At 41.8% G+C, this 21,118-nt stretch overlaps 1 protein-coding gene across 3 annotated transcripts in view; it reads left to right on the forward strand.

Annotated features, from left to right (window-relative positions):
- The first annotated feature begins 2,296 nt into the window (after window positions 1–2,296).
- Window positions 2,297–21,118, forward strand: part of GYS2 (glycogen synthase 2) — a 41,789-nt gene continuing 22,967 nt past the window's right edge. Inside the window, exons 1-5 of one of the 3 annotated variants that reach the window (XM_050969938.1) lie at window positions 2,297–2,490; window positions 2,631–2,856; window positions 10,946–11,127; window positions 13,659–13,850; window positions 14,303–14,488. In XM_050969938.1, coding sequence (XP_050825895.1) covers window positions 2,736–2,856; window positions 10,946–11,127; window positions 13,659–13,850; window positions 14,303–14,488 — 681 coding nt within the window. In that variant the 5' untranslated portion in view covers window positions 2,297–2,490; window positions 2,631–2,735. Of the gene's footprint in view, window positions 2,491–2,630; window positions 2,857–3,483; window positions 3,540–10,945; window positions 11,128–13,658; window positions 13,851–14,302; window positions 14,489–21,118 lie in introns of those variants that run through there. The other 2 variants (XM_050969939.1, XM_050969940.1) reach the window with 2 other exon arrangements.

Raw genomic sequence — 21,118 nt, forward strand, 5'->3', positions numbered from 1 at the left:
AGCTGGAAAAACGTGACACTCAAGAACCTGAAAACCACAGACTATGTGAGGAGCTTGAAAAATTTGCTGCTAAACTTTAGTTCATTGTTGTAAAATTATTTGCATGCTTTTCAGGCTTTTGAATACTTAGGGACATTGGTATGTCAGTGAACCAGTGATACTGATTATCTGGCATCTCTACTAGAGGGTATTTTTAGAGGGATGAAACACTTCTCCTGTGAGGAAAGGCTGAGAACTGGGAATGTTCAGCCTGGAGGAGTCTATGGGGTGACTTTATTATGGACTGAAGAGACGCTACAAGAGAGCTGCAAAGGGACTTTTTACAATGGCCTGGAGTGACAGGAAAAGGTGTGATGGTTTTCAGCTAGAAGGCCATGGCACAGGGTGCCCAGAGAAGCTGTGGCTGCCCCTGGATCCCTGGCAGTGTCCAAGGCCAGGCTGGATGGGGCTCTGAGCAAGCTGGGATAGTGGAAGGTGTCCCTGACCATGGCAGGGGCTGGAATGAGATCTTTAAGGTCTCTTCCAACCCAGAGCACTCTGTGATACTGTGGTCCCTGGAGAGGGAACTGATGGGAACAGTTTAGATTTCAGCACCTTGAGAGCTGTGTGGCACAGCCCCTGCAGAGCACAGTGGCCCAGCCAGCAGTGGGGATGGGGCCCCCACACCCACAAACCCATCAGCTTTCCCTCAGGGAAGCTGCAGCTCCTGGGATTTACTGGCAGTGAGGGGGATCATGCTCGGTGCGGTCAGTGAGGGGTGCCAGGGGCTCTCTGCCCCCCTGTCACCTTTAAAATGGGAAGTTTGGCTGTGTATGCATTGACACAGGGTGAGAAGAAGCCGTGGGATGGGGATGAACCTGTCAGCTCGTTTGTTCTCTGTTCTCCACTCCTCACCTGAGATGGCCTTTGTGCACCCAGCAGCTTCAGGCCTCACACTCAGCGTGAATGCCCCAGGAAAGGAATGAAACTGTGACTTGGGCAAATCTGATCTTCATAAACTAAGTGAGCCTTAATGTATTACTGGTTTTTCTTTTAAATAGTGTGGGGTTTTAGGTAGTGGATGATCTGGTTTCCTACCTACTGCAGGTAGTTTAAGCCACAGCTGCTCCAAAAATAATGATTCTCGGCCAGGCCTTTTTTTAGAAACTGGTGAATAGGGCAACTCAAACCATTGAGACAAAATGACAGCCAATAAACCCCTGAATCTTTCCCTGGCCTCTTACCAGGCTCTTTTCTGAGCTCTAGTTCTTAACTCTGAAAAAAAAGTTTTCTGCACCCTTAGGTTTTTTCAGTGAGCTGCATCCACCAGCTCAGGGATGGGTCTGACTGCCATGAATGCAGAGAGGGCAAGGAGTGTGGAAGTGGAAGAGCAAGTCTTTTGGGGGTAGGTATTCTTTAAGGCAGGCCTAGCTGTGCCATGCATTATGTATTATGTCTAAGAGACTTCTATGCTGATGGGCTGCCTGTCTCCTAAATCGTCTCAGACTTGTTTTGCCTTAGGTGAGCTCAGAGCCTTTCCCCCTACGCCTGCTGCTGCAGTGCTATTGTCCACAGTGTCAGAGATGTCCTGGAGCTCACCTGGAGATTTGCTCCCTGCTGAACTGTGGGTTTTGGGCAGGTTGTGCTCTAAGCTCAGAATAAGATCCAGCTGGCACAGCTGCTGCAGAAGCACTGGCTTCTCAACCAGCTGTGTAATATTAGCATCTAACAAGCAGGCAGCTGCTCTGGGGAGCTGTGAGGATCTCAGGCTGTGAGTTAGGGACCAGCATCTCTGTCAATGTGTGTTCAGGGCTTGCAGCATCCCAACTCTGTGCTGGAGAAGAAAGGGACATGCTGTGCCCTGACTTAGCACTCACAAAGCTCCCTGGGTGAGGACATGGGCCCAGAGGCCAGGAAAGACCTGTGGCATAGAAAGAAACCAAACAGATTGAAAATTAGGGACAGGACTTCAAGGAGTGGCAGAGTGCATGTCAAAACAGGGGTAGAGCTTTTGTAGCTCTGTAAAAGCTGGCAGGGCTGTAGAGCTGCTAAAGCAGCCAACAGCTGATGCAGAGTTCTGGGAGCAGAGCTGGAGATAATTGTGGAGTTAGGAGATGAGATAAACTCAGGTTTACAGACTGCTGAACTGAAAGAGAAGAGGTAACAGCATTTAACCTGGCAAGGAACCCCAGAGACATCACATAAAATGAGTCTACTCTAACTCCTGCAGACAGCCAGCAGGTAGGAAAACTCCACGGCTGTAAGGGGAGGGTGTGTCTCGAGGGGAGGACTCAGGGGCTGGACTCAAATCAGGTGGTGAACTCAAAGTGTCCTCCCTGTTGGAGCTGGCTCCGGGTGGTGTTGGCTTTACAGCCCTCCAATGTTAACTGTTCCGGAGGTGCTGGTGGAGACTGAACGCTGTGGTTCAGGAGCTCAAAATCATTTTTTACCTCCTTCTGAGAGAAGAAAAAGAAAGAGCTGTGTCCCCAAAACAGTGGAGACCTTTCTCAGGTCAGTGTTAAATTCTTACCTCTCCCAGCAGCTGCTTCTCAAGCCCTGAGGATTTCACTGAGCCAATTTAATGCTGGTGGTCAGACAGTTTAAACCCATTAGCTCCTAGCTATCTGAATAATTTTCTCCTGGGATCCCAGCACACAGGCAGACTGCTCTAACCAGAACTGCAGAGCACTGCCACGGGACCTGGACCTTTGCTGACTGCTGTGGCCTGTGTGGTGAGCACTCAGGGGCTGAAGAGAATGCCACTGGCGAGATCCATGTCCATGACATCTCTGAATGGGCTTCTTCAGTGTGAGGATGAAGACCTGCCCGTGGAGGATTTGTTGCTCTTTGAAATTTCTTGGGAAGTTACCAACAAAGGTTTGTACCACACTTGGGGGTTAGTACTGCTGTTTTCTCAGGAGTGGAGGGAGGGGTGAAGAGCTGGAGAAGAAAGACATTCACAGGGAGATTGGAGAGGGCTGCAGAGCTGCTGGATTGGAAGAAGTGCAGGTGTGTAATTGTGCATGCTGTGCGTGGGCTGCATCTGCCTGGGCTTGTGTGGGATGGGCAGAGCCAGGATGTCTCTGTCTTTCTGTGTTCCACCACCAGAGAGAGGGGGCCATTTGAATGTCTAAGTGCTAAGTCTGAGAGTGCAGATATATAAATTGCTTTGTACATACTTAGGTTTTGCCCTCCATGCAAATTCACTTAGGAATGTCATGCATGAAAATGAGCTCTACAACAGAGATCAGATACACAGCAGTTTAGCAGTCCCCCCTCAGCCTTCTAGAGCAGTGTGGAGAAGAGGCCAGGCCTGGAAGGGCAATAAATTAAATAGAGCTGTGTTACAGCCACTGAACAAAACCCAGCAGTCAATGACCAGCGGCCTTTGTGTGCCAGCTAAAACTCTTCTGGACTGCTCTTTGCAAACACAGGTGGTGCCAGACAGGGGTTTCATTTATTCATTGGGTGCTGCTGGTCAGGCAAAGGGCATGCTGCTTATTAGGCAAAAATCCTCCTGCCTCCATTTGTAATTCATTCATCAAATCATCCCCTTTCAGGTAGGTGTAGTTCTGCAAGCTTCCATTTTCACTGCAAAAGTGAGTTAGTATGAGTAAATGATTGACCTCATGGGTGTTATTATCCTGGCAGATTAAATAGAGTTTAATCAGGAGAGGGGATCTGTAAACTGTTAAGAATTTAACTTTAAAGAGGAAATGTGTGTGAGAGGAACAGGCAGTAGTGGGGTTTATCCCCATGGGGAAACTGGAATTACTGTTCTGTGATAATTTATGCTGGTTTACATCGCTCTTTTTAGGGTGGTGAGCCTTATCAATACCTGGAGGTGAAACAGAGTAGATTTAGCAGTTTGAATCCCTGTGGGCTTGTTTTCCAGTAGCTTTAGCCAAGCTTTTAGAGTTAAACTACTAAGGCCACAACTTGGAGCATGCAGCATTCACTTTTGCAGTGTGCATAATAAGTAAGGCTCTGGCAAGCAGATGGCAGCAGAAATCTAGGAAATTCAGGAGTTCTCACTAACTTCTCTGAACTCCACAGCATACATATTTTCTGAGTCATCTGGACCCAGTAGTTGTAGATATCACACAAGATATTTCAGAGAAGATAACCCAATTAGATTTTCCCAGAGCATGTACAAAATGTAGTGAATCATTTAATCATACATAGAGCTCTGTCTGATTTCACTGGAGCCAAATCAACTGACACAGCTAAAATTTACTATTCACACATTTTATGAGAGAATGAATATTAATAAAGTCAGTTTTATTCAGTGTGTTTAAAAATAAGGTGCCTTTGCTTACACCCCTTTCCAAGCCCATATATTCAGACAGGGCTGAAGGAACATGGAATGGAAAACAATTTCTTCATTAGACTCTCACCTTCTGCAAAGTTTCCATTTTTTCCAGGAACATCTGTGCAAAACCCCTTTAATAATCCTTTTTTCAGCCTATTTTTCTCGTAAATTCTTGATACTGAGGGTTTGGGGTTTTTTTCCTATATCTTCCAGGGAATTGAACGTCTAAGTCACGTGGTGGGAACTGTTCCCTGGTGACCTAACTTTTATAAACAATTCTGGGAAAATGTTATGGCACTGTGAGAGAGAGTAGACAGCAAAATACAGGGAGAGTCATCTCAGAAGTTAGATAGGCTTAGGAAATAATGGCTTGTCATGTATATTTCCTAGCTCCTTTAGCAGGAGGAATTGTTTATTTGATGAAATAAACTGACCACACAGAGATTTAGTTCTACTGCATGTTTTAGTGTTTGTGCTGCTGTATATGTTCCTAACATAGAGGGCAAGATAAACATTATCTGGATTTATTGCCTGTCAAGCTGATTTTGAGCATTTAATGTGAAGGTTTCTTTCTTCCTTTCTGGCAATGCAAAGGTATGTCAGAGGAGCTCAGCCTGAAGTTGGTTTGCATTTCTGAGGTGGTGTAAAGCTGCTGCTGCTCACAGGAGCAAGTACCAGTCTTTGTGTGACTTCTGGTTCATCACCAGGTGCTTGGGTACATTTCCTCCTTGGCCAGTGCTACTTCTTAATAATCCCTCCATTTCTCTTGTGGCACTGACAATCAGGCTGAATTGTCCTCTTTGATGGTTGTATGAACTCAGGGCTCAGAGATCTACAAGTATCCATTATTTCCAGAGTCTCATCTCTTCTTTGTCAGCAGCTGGAGCAGGGGGGAGTTTTCTCTCCTTTTGTTTTAAGAATGGATAATTTAAAATGTTCTCTAAGAAGGCAGAGTTTCTACTTCTCCATGTTTCCTTTCGTATTTTCTGTCCTGGGTACAGCCTGTGCTAAGTTACAACCTGTGACACAAAACACTGGCCTCTCTGTTACAGCTCTCACTCTACTGTGTCTGAGCAGGCAAAGGTAAGGTAGCTGAAGGAGAAAATGGGAAATAAAAAAGGCTCATCTGCCAGTGTCACTCTCCCTCACCCTTCCCCCAAGTCATGAGAGGGAACTTGCCACCTAAACCAAAAACAATATCAAAATCCTCTGGGATTGAAAGTTCTCTGGCAAAGAAATAGGAAATGCATAGGCTTTTTTGTGAGATTTCCCTCTCTTTCGTTGACTTTTCACTGATGGGCAAAACCCTATGTGAAGTGGATCTACAGTGTTTCTGTGGCAGAAGGGGAAAAATGCAGGCAGTGAAGGATCCCAGTCCACTGCAGTGCCACAAATCTGGTGGTAATCATGGGGGAGATCAGCATTTTTAACTCTTTCTTCCTCTCCTGGACATCATCCTCTAGTAGAGCAGGGCCTGGTCATACAGCTGTGGAAAAAAGGGGTGGTTTCTTTCCTCCATAGCATGAAGACCATTAAAATCTTGAAGTACAGGAGCACAAAAGAAGTGGCTACCAAGCTATGAAGATTTTGGGCCTGGGTTGAGTTTGTCTGTAGTGAGATTTTTCATACATTGGTTGGAAGGGCTGAGAATGTTCAAGATCTGCTGTTTTCTCTAGAAAGATGTCTTGAAAATAATTCCAGTGAGATTAGTATCCCTTGCTGTACCGCTCACAGCTTTTAGATAGAAAGTAGAAGAATGATTAAAAATGCTGGGCAAACAGCCAGCTTGTGTCATCATTCAGCTGTGAACAGCTTAGCTCAAGAGTCACTGAATCTCAAATATTTGTATTCCATCCCCATTGGAATGGAGACTGTGCTAAAAACAAAACTTGTTTCAGCTCTCCCTGGAGGAGAGATCTCAGTTTAGTTTCTCTGGTGAAAAACTGGACTTCTGGAAATTAAATCCTGAATCCACTGAAGTCAGTAGGACCAGCGTTTTCCCTCCTCTGTCTTCCTGTGATGAAACTTCTTGGGAGAAGGTGATTACTGTAATTTGTGACACAGCTGAAGTAACACCCTTTGGGGCATGTGGATGTGCTGGCATAAATTTGGCATAAGCACAGCCTCAGAGCTCTGTGCATTTATAGAGTGGGGTGGAATATCAATGTCAAATCAATTCCAAATGAAATCCTGTGTGCTGGGGATGATGCACACAGAAATAGCTTCTCAGTTGAGGACATCTGTCATAAGTTTCAATGGTTTAGTATTATTTCAGAATATGTTTGGAATGTCAGAATTTCAGAGAATGTGGAGATCTGTCTTCTGAGGAGTCCTGGCCACAAACATAGCCCAAAAACCACAGGAAAATTATCTGCTGGCTGAAGATGCTGGTTGTTTTTCGCCTGACACATTTTACAACCTGATTTTATTTAGGGTACCTCAACAGACAATCAATCAATCAGATTCCAATCAAATGTTAGAAATAAATTCAATCCAAATTTTTATCACACATGTGCAGATCAAAGGCACATTCTGAGGAGAATGGTGAAACAGTTGATGTGAGAGTGGTTGTGCAGTTTGAGTCCCGAGCCTGGGCTCACACTGCTCCCATGGATCCTGTGGCTCTCATGGTTCTCAGGGAAGCTTTAATGCCTTCAGAGTGGCCTGGTCAGGACATAGCAAAGAACCTGCAGAGCCCTGGAATCATCCTGATGCTCTCTCTGAGTAGCAAAGGTGTGTGGGAAAGGATCAGTGGCAATCTCCACTTACCTCTGTCTCACTTCCATAGTTCACTTCTTATTTCTCTCCCTCATTTTTGGTTTCTGCTGCTCCTTCATCGTGTTCTTCTGCAGTATAGGGTGAGTAGGAGGACAAGCTCTGACTGCTGCTTGGATTTTAAATATACAAAAGAAATAATGCAGCAGGACTTGAAACAAGGAAAAAAGAAAACACTGGAGTGATGCAGAGAGCTCCTTTAGACAAATTCTAGTAGTGTTAATATAGATTAAAAGGTTTCGACTTTTAAAATAATTCTGTAGAATTTTTTTAGATAGTATTTTGGTTTCATTTATTTTTTAAAGATGCAGGTAAAAAGACGTCAAACTCCCTTTAAATTAACAAAATCCTTCTTTGCCTAATATCTGAGCTCCCCTTTCTGTGCCAGTTTATTTCCTTTAAAAAATAAAAAGAGAAAGAATGGAAAGGAGATAGGTGGGGGAAAGAATTTTTGTTGATTTCCTTTTAAAGATTTCATTTATTGGTGGAAAGGTTAAAAGCATGTTTTAAAAAGAAATAATAAAAATATATTTATTTCAAGGATGTTTCAAAATGACTAAAACTTAATATATTTGAATAAAAAACTTAATATATTTGAATAAAGCATTTTGTTGGACATCAGAAAATTAAGCAATTCCTGGATCAACATTTTACTGCTAATTCCCCTTGTCTTTGATATTCCAAACCAGTTCTCTTGTTCTGATCTCTCCTGATTCTCTATCGGTTTCATATTTTGTCATTTCTTGTTTGTTTTAACGCTATTTCAAAGTACAGAATTTCAGAGGCAGCCTAGAGAAACTTGCAACATTTTGGTACATCCCTGTTGTTTGCAAAGGTTTTCTGTTTATAGTACGACCTAAAACATAGTATTAGACAAGAAAAAGAAGACTTACTAAATTGTTGAAGCAATTTGAGAATTCTGTGAGCTGAACGTGTAAACCCCTACTCTGCTACTCAGTTGGATATATAATGTTTTGCTTACTGGCACAGATATTTCCAGGGAATTCAAAGCAACTGAGCATGTAGAAACTATCTCTTAAAAGATATATAATGTGTTCCTGGAGTTTGCTATGGAGAAGTGTAATTTCAAAAATCAGTGCATTATTCTAGACATTGCTCTGTTCTTCTCAAGACGTCTTTTTTAAGTTTTACCCAACACTTCCTACATACATAGTTTCACTTGCAGTTTCCCTCCGCTGTCAGTTAAACCTTATGCACAGACATGCTTTGTGAGTCATATTTCCACAGTAACAGGGAAGACAAAAGCAGGTCTGGGGGCCAGGTAGCACTGCTTTTATCAGGAGTTTTAACAGCCTGTAAAATGTACTCCTTGGATTTTATCATAAGTACTTTTTATTGCATTTCAGGCAAATCAGTGCCCTGAAATGTTTTTTACATTGCTGTGCAACAGATAACGACAGCAGAGCACAGCACACTCTCCATTCTTTCCCCCATGAGAGGCCTTCCAAACACCTTTGGCCCTTTAGGGCACGCAGGGATCCTAAGGATAACCTTGTGCAAAGAAACACTCAGATGCTGGCTGTTTGAAACAAAGATCCAGGCTCTGCCCTGCCCTTGAGCTGCAGCTTTCCCATTTCTCTTCAAATCCGCGGCTGTGGAAACTCGGCTACGTTGCCAATCCCAGTGTTGATCCCTTTGCAGTATGGAAGAGGCTGATCCATGCTCCTAGGATGGGGGAAGGAGCTTTGCTTCACTCTCGGCATATGCAGCTTTATCATGGTATTTATTGTCTTTCATCTTGCAAGTCATGTTTTCTCTTTTTCCTGGATCACCAGGCTGCTCTGCACTAAAATCTTGCCTCATTCTAAGCTCTGTATCCCTGCCAATTCAAACCAGCCAGTTTCATGACTAAGATTTCTACCAAGCCTCATATTTATCTTATTTTGAATTGAGGCCTCTTATGCTCCTCTGTTTAATTTGCCACCCCATAAAAACAGATGTATCATTGTAACTATTGCTTTTTAGCTTGAATGTTCTGATTTGTCTCGTATAATTAAAATTTTATGTTTATCTGAATCCAAGCTATTCAAATAGACTTTCTCAGCTTGAGCAGAGGAACCTGAAGGGAAAATACAGTGTTACTTATCTAAGAGTGCTCTAACTTCCTGTCCAAAGCAGCCATAGAAGCATATGATGACTATAAATTAGTTTCTTAAGCTTTCTGGTCCTGATGAAGGGGAGAATAATAGCCTTATGCATAGGTTTCCTTCTGCAATTCCATGGCTACATGATGTGAAACTGTTGAACTGACAGCTTGACTTAGGAACAGACATCTGTAAGATTCTTGTCTTCTTAGGTCTTGAATTATTAAGGGTAATAATTTATTGTACTAATTCTATTTAGTGAGCTGGTAGATTGGAACTGCATTTTTTTTTTCTCTTTGTAAATACCTAGAATCCTGAGACATGAAAATATTGAGACCAGGGGTCCTTTCAGCATTCCAAACAAATGGGATATTTGTAGAGAAAAGGCATTTAGTGAACAATTTCTTTTCTAGGAGCATAATTAAAACTGTAGCTCTGTCATTTGGCTCCCCAGGGCTGCAAGACCCCAGGCTTTGCAGAAGGCTTCCTGTGTTTGTCAGGGGATGCAGTTTAATTAATTGGGAACTAATCTCCCAAAGTGCTGAGCAACTTCAGCCACCGTATTGTACATAGCAGTGGCAGATTTTTAAGGAGAATTAGGTAACTTCTTCTTTTTAATTATATTGGATGTGGTGCACTGGCACCTCTGGATATCCCAATAGCTTTAAAAGGGTGAGCCTAGAGTGCCAGCTCTCAATCCCTGGCAGCTTTCAGTGCTGACTCCATAGGTAATTTTGATGCCACTGCTGGAAGCTGTAACACCATCTCCATCCCAGGAGTGCTGCCAAATATTTCCAAAGCTTCAACATTCAGTGGAAGGAAAAAATTTTATGTTAGGAGCACCAATCCCTGCTGTAGTGTTCCTTTTGCTCTTTGTACCTGTTGTGCTCCCTCTCTCCCACCTTGCTGGAGCTATGCTCATTGTCTCTGGTGTGCAGCTGCTCCTTGGCTTCAGGTTTTCTTTTCCCTCGCCATCCCACCCGCTTGCTGGATTCAAGCATGCCCTATTGTTCTTCTGACTTGGTGATGGTGCAATGTCCACTGCCTGGCACCCTGGGCACTGTGACAAAAGGAGGTTTGCCCTGCCAATGTGTGAATTCCAGGGTTAGCTATGGCAAACTCTGAGCAAGAGCAGCTAAGGGACTCTTGCACACCATGTGCAAGACTGGATAGATCAGTATTGACTTGGCAAGGGATGCTGTTGGATTCTCTCCTACATTAGAATGCCGCTTTTAAAGCGGACAATATTTTGGTGAAAGATGCTACAGACATTTATGTAGTCTGTGTAGGCTACATTCCCTCCAACTTTAACAACTCTTCAAGATTGACAATGGACAAGACTCCTTATGCTTTGAGAATATTGGGTTAAGTCCATTTTTATAGGCAGCAGTCAATGAAATCCATACATTTCTCAACTTCTCTTTGTGGTTTGTGTCAAACAAGCTCAGTTCTTCGGTTTGAAAATTATAACTGAGGCAATAAAACAAAAGCAGAAGGCTGTGCTTGGGATGCAGCAGAATCAAGATCAGACATGGGAGAGTGGAAGTATGAAGCCCAGGATTTTAATCCCCCAACTGAACAGTGAAGCTCTGATACCATTTAAGAGACTGAACTTCTATTTATTTGATTGAGGCTGGATTTCACTTCAAGCCTATCTATGTGAAGGGATTTAACTAGCAGTGTGTCTGATCCACAGATGGGTTGGAGCTTAGTACAGAGATCTGTAGCCTGTGCCCCTTTTCTAATTTTTGTTTTTTGTGATCTTCTTTTGCAGTGGGAGGCATTTACACTGTGATCCAGACAAAAGCCAAAACTACAGCAGATGAATGGGGTGAAAACTATTTCCTGATTGGCCCCTATTTTGAACAGAATGTGAAGACTCAGGTGGAATTCTCTGAACCTCCAAACCCTGCAGTTAAGAAGGCAATGGACACCATGAAAAGCCAAGGGTGCCAGGTAAATCAGATGTGCTGCTGCTTCCCAGGGCAACAAATCTGACTCTGAGGAGATTAAAGTTTGGGTTAATGCTCTTGTCGTTCCACTTGACACAGCAGTCCTGGTCAATGTCACAATGGGAAAGGTTCGGAATCCACTGTTAGAACAGCAGAGTCAATTCATTAAAGGTTATTTTTGAGGAGGAACCAGTTCATCCAATTATGGGTTTTAACAGTCATTTATCTGCAAGGCTGCTTAACTGGATTAATGACTTTTTTATCTGGTCTCTAAGTACGGTGAGATGTTAGTACATATAATATGACCTTACTTTGTGCCCTTATTTCACATTCTTGCATGGGAGTGAGAAAAGCGTTCCATTAGCTCTCAGTTTTTCTAACGTAACATAAAAATATTGACCTGAAGCCAGAAAAGAACTTGAGAAAAGCACTGAGGTGACAAAAGATCCACTTCCTCAGTTCAGTGCAACCAGCTGTCAGTTCCCTGAAAAGAAGGGTTAAACCACAAGAAGTGGATTCATCTTTCTTTCCAACGTGATTTTTAACCAATGTTTTCTGTGTGATCTCATAGCCTTTCTGAGGCTCAGTTTCTCCAACAATAAAGTTGGAATAAACTTCTTCCTATAAAGATTATCTGCTAAAAGAAATAGATTATCTGCTGTGTTGATGGGCAGATATTAAGCTGCAAGCAGCTTTAGTTACCTGAAAATGGGTGGAAGGTAACTCATTCTAAATTTGACCTTCTTTCTTGAAGTCCTTATAAGAGATGTAGAACTCACTCGCACTCTGTCTCAGTATTGAGTCCCTCAGAGATGCCAGTTTGCAGTAGGAAAATTTTCCTCTCATGCTGTGTGCTGAACAGATGTGGACAGCATCAGAGGCAGCAGCAGGGAAGGATTCTTACTGTTGCTGAGGGGATTGACACACTTCAGTGTAGAAATTCCTGAAGTTCTTGGGTTGCCACTAGCTGTGGCACTGGCAATGCCTTTGCCTCCCTTTGTAAGAGCAGTTGTGCTGTTCTTAGAATCTAATGCCCTGTTGTGCAGATGTCTTTTGTTGGATGAGTATGTGCCACAGCTTGGAAAGGTGTCTGTTGGGGATGCTGACATGATGCTTGAATTGTACAGGCTTAAACTGAAAAGTCCAATCTGCCATTTCTTATCTTCATCAGATTTTCATAGGTGATTGATCAGGTTTTCCATGTTGCTTCTGTAACACTCCTGTGTCTGGAAAACAGCTAAAGACTTCTGGGATTGATTGATTGCAATGCTTTATATTGTTCCAGCAATGCATCCAATTTAATCAGCCACCTCTGCCAGCCCAACATGTGCCTGGTGCTGCTGGAGTATTCATATACAGCAGCAAATCTGTCCCAGGGATGTCAAATATAGCTTTGATCTCCAATAATGACGCTCTCGTTTCCAGGAGCTGCACTTATCCTATTAACATTTATGTCTGGATTTTGCTTATGCATCACAATGGATGGTTTTAAACCAGGGGACCTAGGAATGCTTCCAAACTTCTTAGGTCAGGTGTGTTCCTTGCCACAATACATCTAAATGTATTTAGATGAAGTCTATGTTCCCTGCTTTTTAACCTCATTTTCCTGAATAGCAAATCTGGACAGTCTGAAATAAATACATGAGGAGTGAAAAGGAGCAAACCTGCCATTGTTATGCCTTGTACTTTTTGTGAAAACAGGCCAAAAGCTTTTATCTTATTTGTTTTCAAGACCTGACTTCTCTTCAGCTCATTGCAGCATCAGGGCTGGGTTCAACCCCTGAGGTCCCAGTCGTTTTGATGGCAGATTTAATGTGAAATTATTTGACTTTGCAGACTGTAGTGTGGGCCCAGCTGGGTTGGGCAGGCCAGTGCAGGCAGTGAAGTTGTGAATACTCTTAGAAATGTTTAGTTGTACCAATGGAGACAAAGCAGGAAAGCTGCATTTTTAGCCTGATGTGATTTTAGGTGTTGAGATCGATTGATCTTCCACTTGTGACTGATCCTTCCACTCTTCCAAATGGAATTGGAATCCTTCCCCTCTGTGCTGCTTGGAAAGAAGAAAGAAATGTCATGATAGATACAGGCACCAAGGATCAGTCCTACAAAACTTCTCCCCAGCAGTCTAGGATAGATAGCAAAAGACTGGAGACATATCTGAGTGAAAGAAAATAATAATTTTAAAATGAGAATAGAACTGACACAGATACTTCAATAAGACCTCATTATTCAAGCAAGTGCAGTCTTCTTAACCTTTTCTTTTCTTTCATGGAAAAGAAGTTACTTTTGCAATGAAAATCTAAAATGAAAGACTTAAAAATAAAATGTTCCTAAAGGTTATAGTTTCCTTTGCTTCAGTATTACTCCATGTATTTTGCAAAGAAAACTGCAAGTCCTGGGTTGTAGGACTGTGAATGCACATTCTTTGTGTGAAATACTTCAGACTTGATGGATGAAGATTGTTGTGCTAACTGGCCTTTACATTCACTTTAACCTCTTCTTTCCATCCTTCCTACCCTTGGCTCTTTTCCATAGGTCTTTTTTGGAAGATGGCTGATAGAGGGCAGCCCTTATGTCTTACTGTTTGATATAGGATCAGCAGCTTGGAACCTGGACAAGTGGAAAGGTGAATTTTGGGAAGTCAGCAACATAGGGATCCCTTTTCATGACCGAGAAGCCAACGATGCTGTGATTTTTGGATCATTAACAGCCTGGTTTTTGAAAGAGGTACAGTTTTTAAATCTAGAGATTTGCAGACCAAAACCACCTTGGGATGTGGTTCCTATTCTCCAGTTTGAAAACCAAGATTTTTAGGAAGTTGATCTCAATGTTAATCAAATTTGTATTTAAAACTTAAATGTTTAGTGGTCATTCAACTATATTTTTCAAGAAGAAGGGCAGTGGGGCTGCCCAGCATGGAGTCTGAGTGACTGTGCTTGACAGAGCCCTCTGAAACTCTAGAAAGGGGTCTGGTCTGAGGCACTAGAGAGGCACATGTTTTTTGGGCTAAGGATTAGGACCGATGGAAATCAAGGCACATGTCCTCTTCAAATTGTACTGTTGCCTCACAAGAAGGAAAGCAAGCATACAAAAGGCTTCACCAAAAAAATAAAAAGTTCTCTGGGGCTGGGATGATAGACAGGATAATGTATGTTTCATGTATTTCTTTCTATTTTCAGCTTTCCTGTCAGTTTGATGACAAGCCCAATATAATTGCCCACTTCCACGAGTGGCAGGCAGGAGTGGGTTTAATCCTGTCTCGATCACAGAAACTTCCCGTCGCCACAATTTTTACTACCCATGCAACTTTGCTTGGGAGATACTTGTGTGCAGCCAGTATTGACTTTTACAACAATCTGGACCAGGTAAGAGACATTTTACTCATTCTTCTCTGTTTTTTTTTTTTTTTTTAGCTAATCATGTCCTGGATCCCCGTCTGTTTACAGTGTTACACTATTTATTGTATTTTCTGTCTTGTGTTATTGCTTATTACTGACCCATAGCTGTTTGTTGATTCCAGAGCATGAGAAATGGTATTTGTAAGATCATGAAGTGTCTAGGCATGAGTGCCTTTGTCTCATCTGACAGGTCTGAAAGCTCAGTGGAAACTAGTAAAACCTATTCAGCTCTAGCTAACATCTGACCCTTCGGGTGCAGTCTCACAACACTTTTTCTTAATGTAACACAGTAAAAAAAAAACCAAACCAATAGCCCTCCTCTTGTGAAAAATACCCCAGAATTGCAGTGGATCATGGCTGCTTTGAGGTTTTTTCCCCCAGCCTGCTTCTTAATTTTTACAAACCACAGTGAGTCCTAATTTCAAGCATTTCAGGTTAGGCCTAATTTGTAACTGGCAAATGTAGTATGTACTTTCTGACTTCAAAAGACTCATATGTGTTTCTTGGAATGTGTGTAAACTGTCTATTGATTTTGATTTTCACTGTTCTCTTTCCCCTGAAAGCATAACACAAGCCAATGTTTCAAGGATCCAAATGTTTTTTCCATTGCCCTCATTGGGGTACTTTGCTTGATCTGGGATTTCTCATATGGTCACAGACAAACCTGAATTCAAGAGATTTTTCCTTTCCAATACTTAGTGAAGATAGAGGTACATTAAAAAAACACATTGTTCATGCACTTTGGCTAAAACCAGTGAAGGAAATTACATAGTTGGTAATTTTCAGTTGGATGTTGCTGGCCTGACTCAGAAACAGAGAATCATGGAATCATGGAGTGGTTTGGGTTTTTTTGGTAAACATCATCTCATTTTGACCCCTGCTATGGACAGGGACACCTTCCACTATCCCATGTTGCTCCAACCCCATCTAGCCTGGCCTTGGACACTGCCAGGGATCCAGGGGCAGCCACAGCTTCTCTGGGCAATCTGTGCCAGAGTCACACCACCCTCACAGGGAAGAATTTCTTCTTTATATCCAATCTAAACCTGCACTCTGTCATTCTGAAGCCATTTCCCCTTGTCCTATCACTCCAGGCCCCTGTAAATCATCTCTCCTAGACTCCTAAATTAGTTACGGTTGTTGGGTGCATTAATAAGGCAGCGTGAACATCAGAGTCCTGCTCTGTAGGAGCCCAGACACTCCTGCTCACTCATAGTCTCTCTGTGTGTATAATATAGAATGGTTTGTGTTGATTCTGGTTAACTGGGAGAGCTGCAGGCAGTCTGGAAAGTAGTCTTTTTTTCTCGAAGCAACTGGGTTTTTTCCTCTTCATGAATCCTTTTGGGGGCCTCACCCTTGTCTGTATACTCAAAAGGTGCTCTAATGATCTCACATCTGACGAAACCTGCAGACTTTAATATATTTATAAACTAGCCACAGTTTTAATATAGTTTTTTTCTGTCCACACATGACATAAATATCTTTGTGTGAAAGCACTGTCCATCCTGCAAAGCCTCACAAATCCCTTTGGTAACCATCAGCTATGTCACAATTACAGAAATGTCTATCCAGATTTTATTCTAAGAATATGTGGAATGAAACATAAGTATCATTTTCAAATATTATTCTAAATGGCTGTAAATAGTATTTAAGGGAAGGAAATTGTGGATTTTAGGCCATAATGCCCTCTGTGGGTTGACATTTAAAGGTACTAATAGAGGAAATTATGTCAAGCTGTTATATCATTGTTTAATATTTCTATAGGATGCTAAAACTCTTCCTGGAAAAGTTAACTATCTTAGTGGGGTCTTCTTTGGCTGTGAAAAGGTCACCTTGGCCCAAAAGTCAGTTGAGACACAAGAGCTTGATCTCAAATACCGTAATTAAATAACAACTAGATCTTCAGATATATTCTTGTTGTTGCCTTCTAGCAGCAAACTATTTAGGTCAAGCAAGCAATTTTCTTAGTGAAAAAGATTCTTTAGGGCTTCCTAATGTTTAATCTTTGGAGGAAGCAATATTTTTTTTAGAGCATTTCACCCCCTCCCACCCCAAAAATAGCTGGGTTTCCTGTTTCAGTGCTATTGCATAAATGTTTTCCTTTGAAGTGTGATTAAGTTCTCACTTTTGACCAGTGTTTCACAGCTGGAACACAGTTCCCACCAGGCAGCAGCTGAGATGGGGGAAGGATGCAGCTGACAGGATGTGCTGTGCCAGATGTCACAGAAGAGTGGTGGCTGCAGCACAGAATGAAAGTGCGTGGCCTTACTGTGCCTGACACAGTCAGGCATGTACAGCTCATACAGAGAAAAGAGGAAACCTCATGTCTTTGTTTCGAGCCCTCAACACAGTCTACAAAATGCTGAGTTAGGATGCCTGGTAGACAGTTCCGCACTGCCCACACAGTGCAGGACTCTCCCACTGCACTGTCAGACCATCCCCATAGATAAGCAGGGCTAGAAGATACAAGATCAGTAGAGTCCTGAGCTGTGGGCTACCAAAACTCCCTGTTCCAAGAGCTGAGGGCACATGTCAGCCTGTAATCTGTAGGAGGACATTTTCTGGAGGGCTGCAAACCCAGTCAGTCTAGAAGAGGAAAGCTGTGGATGGCTGGAAGATAGGAGGGTGCTCTACGGATGTAAAACTGTAATGTTGTGTGAGTCCTGACCTCTTCCTGAGCCATCTGCTCTTTGCCTCAGTCAGAGATGGGATCCTGGTTCTTAGGCAGCATTACAGCTTAGCAACTGGACATGGCACTCAGGGCGGTGCTTTAATTGACAAGCATTGGCTGGTCAAAGGTTGGACTCAGTGATCTTAGAGGTCTTTCCAACCTTAATGATTCTGTGGTTAAGGTTTGAGCTTATACAATTCTTATATCCTTACAGTTTTAACTCAGTTCATCTGGGCTGGCTGGAATTTATCTGCCTCTGCTCCAGTGAGAAGCTGGGTGTTAAACTCTTAGCAGGTGCTCAGGAGCACAGTGGCCACCAGAAGTAACACTGCTGTGTTACTATTTAGTGCACATCTTAGTACCTAGATTCACATTTAATTCACTCTTATCCTGGAGAAAGGAAGGGAGGGAAAACCAAAAGAACAAAATGGGGTGACATGTACAATAACTGACAGTGTCTTTATTTTTATTTACTTTTAATTATTTGGAGAACCCTAGGTAGATGACTGGTCCAGGGACTGCTCACTAAACCTATGGGTTATTGTTTTGAACTCTTCCAAACTCAACACTTCCTAGTTTCAATACCAAGCAGAGTTTTTTATGAGTTTAATTCCCAATAGAAGTTTAAGAACTTTTGTTTATCGAAATAGTCCAGCCAATGGGGCATTGTCTCGTTGTTTCCATGTCCAGAGCAGCTTTTACATTGGTGTGTGAGATTATGTTTGTTGCCAAGATAAACGGAACCAAAATTGCTAAAACACAGGAATTTCTGTGAGAAAAATCTCTGAGTCTGCGGAGCCTTTCTCTCTGTTATTGTTTTCCCCATTGTTTGAGGGGACTGATTTAGTTTTTTTGTTTGGTGTGGGGATTTTTTTTGTATCCTTTCATGCCTCTAGAGTTCTAAATAAACCAGCACCTTTCATAAATTGACTGAGACACCAATGATCCAAACAAGTTCCAAAGTGAATAGACAGCTCATTTTGGAAAATTATTTAACCTGGAATTTCATCTGAGAGGTCATAATCTGAAATTATTTTTGGGACCACTGGCCTGGTATCATGGAGAAGTTAGTGTGCTTCAGCTTCTGATGCTTCTTACTAAAAAAATACTTTGAGTTTAATGGGAAAGGGGGAAGAAAAAAAGATCATAATCTTCACTTCCTTTTTCCTTAGATTGCCCTGCTGATGTGTAATACTTCTATTTAGACCTTGGAACATTTTCCTTCACCTCATGCAGGTGCAGCTGAATCCTGTTTGCAAAGTGGTGGAAAATCCTGTCCTAAGAAGTCTAAAAGGAAAAGTACTAAAAATCCCAATGAAAATGAATAGTCAAGAGCTTTTTTTGCTGACAATGTCTCACTCCACTTAGTGCTGTACTGTCCAGTTTGTCACCAAGCTCACTGTTACACAAAGCTAATCAACTTTGTCAGCAGAGCAGCTGATGGAAATCTGATTTAAGCCAGGAAGTTTAAATTTCATGTTCTTTTGGCCTGGCAGAGCTGTACCAGAATGAAAGTTCTCTTTACACAAGGCAACAGTCAGCAGGACGTAAATTTGATATAAACTGGATTTTAAGGGCGTTGTTCTTACCTAATTCAGACAACAGCAGCCGGTGAGATTAAGCTGGAAGGAAAAATGTTTCCATTCTACCTTTTAGTCACTTAGGAATTTGAACTTCAAACCAGTCTCTGATTGTTCCTTGGTCCTGCAGAATCACTTTGAATTTGAGTGTACCAAGAAAGATTATTTCGTTCTCCATTTAAAATCCTGAGGCATCAAACCTGTACCTTTTATTTGAATTACAAAATATTTACAGTGATATTATCCACTCTTGAGGTAAGGTTTAAAGGGTGAGGGTATTAAATAGTGAGTCTGTATATTATTTCTGCAAAGGTATCTTAATGTTTTATTTAGGAAAATTATATATATTAATTCCAGTTTGAATTTGTATTGGTTTAACTTCTGTTGGTTTTCACCATCCTTTTTTTTCATTAGGAGAGCATAGCCTAATATCAGTATCTAGAGATTCTTTGTAGACTGTGACAAATGATTTGTCTTTCTTTCAGGCAAGAATTTAGATGGCTAACATAGTCCTTCTTCCTTTTCCACTCAAATGATTTTTGTGTTTTGGAAATACTTTGCAATTCATCTTTATAATTTTGAAGTAGGAATGGCTGATTTGGATTTACTACTTCAGTGACTGTTTCCAGAAGAAAAATAACTTCTTAATAGTCTCTTCTTTTTCACTCAAAGTTCAGAATGTCATGCTGGGAGGCTCAGTGATTACCTGCTGTGCCCCCTAACATGTTGAATTTTAAGAGATCCATAAGATGTTCTGCTCATTATGTGGATCCATAGAAAATGAACAAAAGAATCCACAGAAATGAACCAAAATTTTCCTTCAGAATTGCACTGCAGCAAATGCATATTTTACTCCAAGGCATTGCACCTGTGGAACATCTTCTTTTGTTTTGAAATTAGATTGGCCTTATAAAGGAGTAATTTTCCCTTCTAATCCTTGCCATCTTGTAAATTCTAATAATCTCCTTGGTTTCTACCAGTCAGGGAAGGAGAGGATCCACCAATAAATTTGCAGGGAAGTGGATATTGAAGCTGTTGGCCTTTAAATATCACTGAAATGGTTGGACTAAAGGACCTTTAGAGCCTCTTCTACCCTAAAGGATTCTGTAAACAGTTCATCTGACTTAGTTTTTTTCTTTCTCTTGATGCAGCTGTGATCTGTGGCTTAGCTAGTGTTCTCATTTGCTGATAGCAGCAAACAAACAAAAGCAGGCGTGACACAGTTGTCGGGAATCTCGCTTTGCTCTGGCTGAACCCGAAGGATATGGAGCAGAGTTCACAGGTGCCTGAGCTGGGCTGGACAGAGAGCAGGGCTCAGTGTTGAGCAGGAACATTGGGTTGGGGGTGAGGAGCTGCCCTGGTGTCCTGCTGGTTTCAGCATATTGTCCCATGCCCCACAGTGCCTCTAATTCTGGAGACTGTCAGAGCAGGCTCAGCTTTGCACAGGACTAGGTGGGTTAAATTTGTCACCTGCACTGTCTCATCAATTAATTTTCATTTAACCTGCCCTTCAACTTGGCTAAGGCTCTTTTCTGAAGTCGCTTGTCTAGCCTGCTCAGAAGTGCACAGTCCTTACTCCACCCTGAGGTCAAAAGTCAAGGTCTTGCTTTACTGATTGGTGCTGGAAGCTGCTGGAGAATGAGAGCAAATGAAATGTGAGAACCCCATGACCTCTGTTTGTGCTTCCTAATAGATGTGGAATTGTGTACCTTTGCAAAAACATGCCAAAAACCCCACAAGCATACACAAAATAAAATATTTCCTGTTTATAAACGATGAGAAAATGAATAGCAATGAAGAAATAAGTACTGATATGTGTTAAATATGTAAAGTCTTTTCATAAAACCAAAGAAATAAAAGTTAACTAGAAATAAGTCATAGTGCATAACAATCTTTTTCTAAAGCTTTGTCCCAGCAGTGTTACAGGGAGTCTTTATCAACAGTTGGTGAGCATGTCCCAAATTTAATTTTTAATCACGTTTTGTAATTAAAACCCATTATTGCTTAGAAAGGGAAAAGAGAACAAAAGGCCTTTTAAGTTTGACCAGCAATTTGTTTGCTAGCAATTTCAAAAGTATTTTTAATAGAAAGACAGATGTGTTTGAAAATGCTTACATAATTCTGACTGTAGTTGTGCCCATCCCATTCATGTGTTTGTCTAGCATGCTAAAAAACTGTCCCATTTTGTATCTTTTTTGCACAGAATGTTTAGACAATCAAATATGCAGTTAAGAGATGCTTGTGATTCAGTTTAGTGTAAGCCAAGGATGATGCTGAGACCTGTGGCACTATAAGGAGCCAAATGAATTCCCCTTCATTTTTCTCTTTGTGTTCTTTCTACTACTT

The sequence above is a fragment of the Serinus canaria genome, chromosome 1A (genome assembly GCF_022539315.1).
Source record: "Serinus canaria isolate serCan28SL12 chromosome 1A, serCan2020, whole genome shotgun sequence".
Classification (NCBI taxonomy): Eukaryota; Metazoa; Chordata; class Aves; order Passeriformes; family Fringillidae; genus Serinus; species Serinus canaria.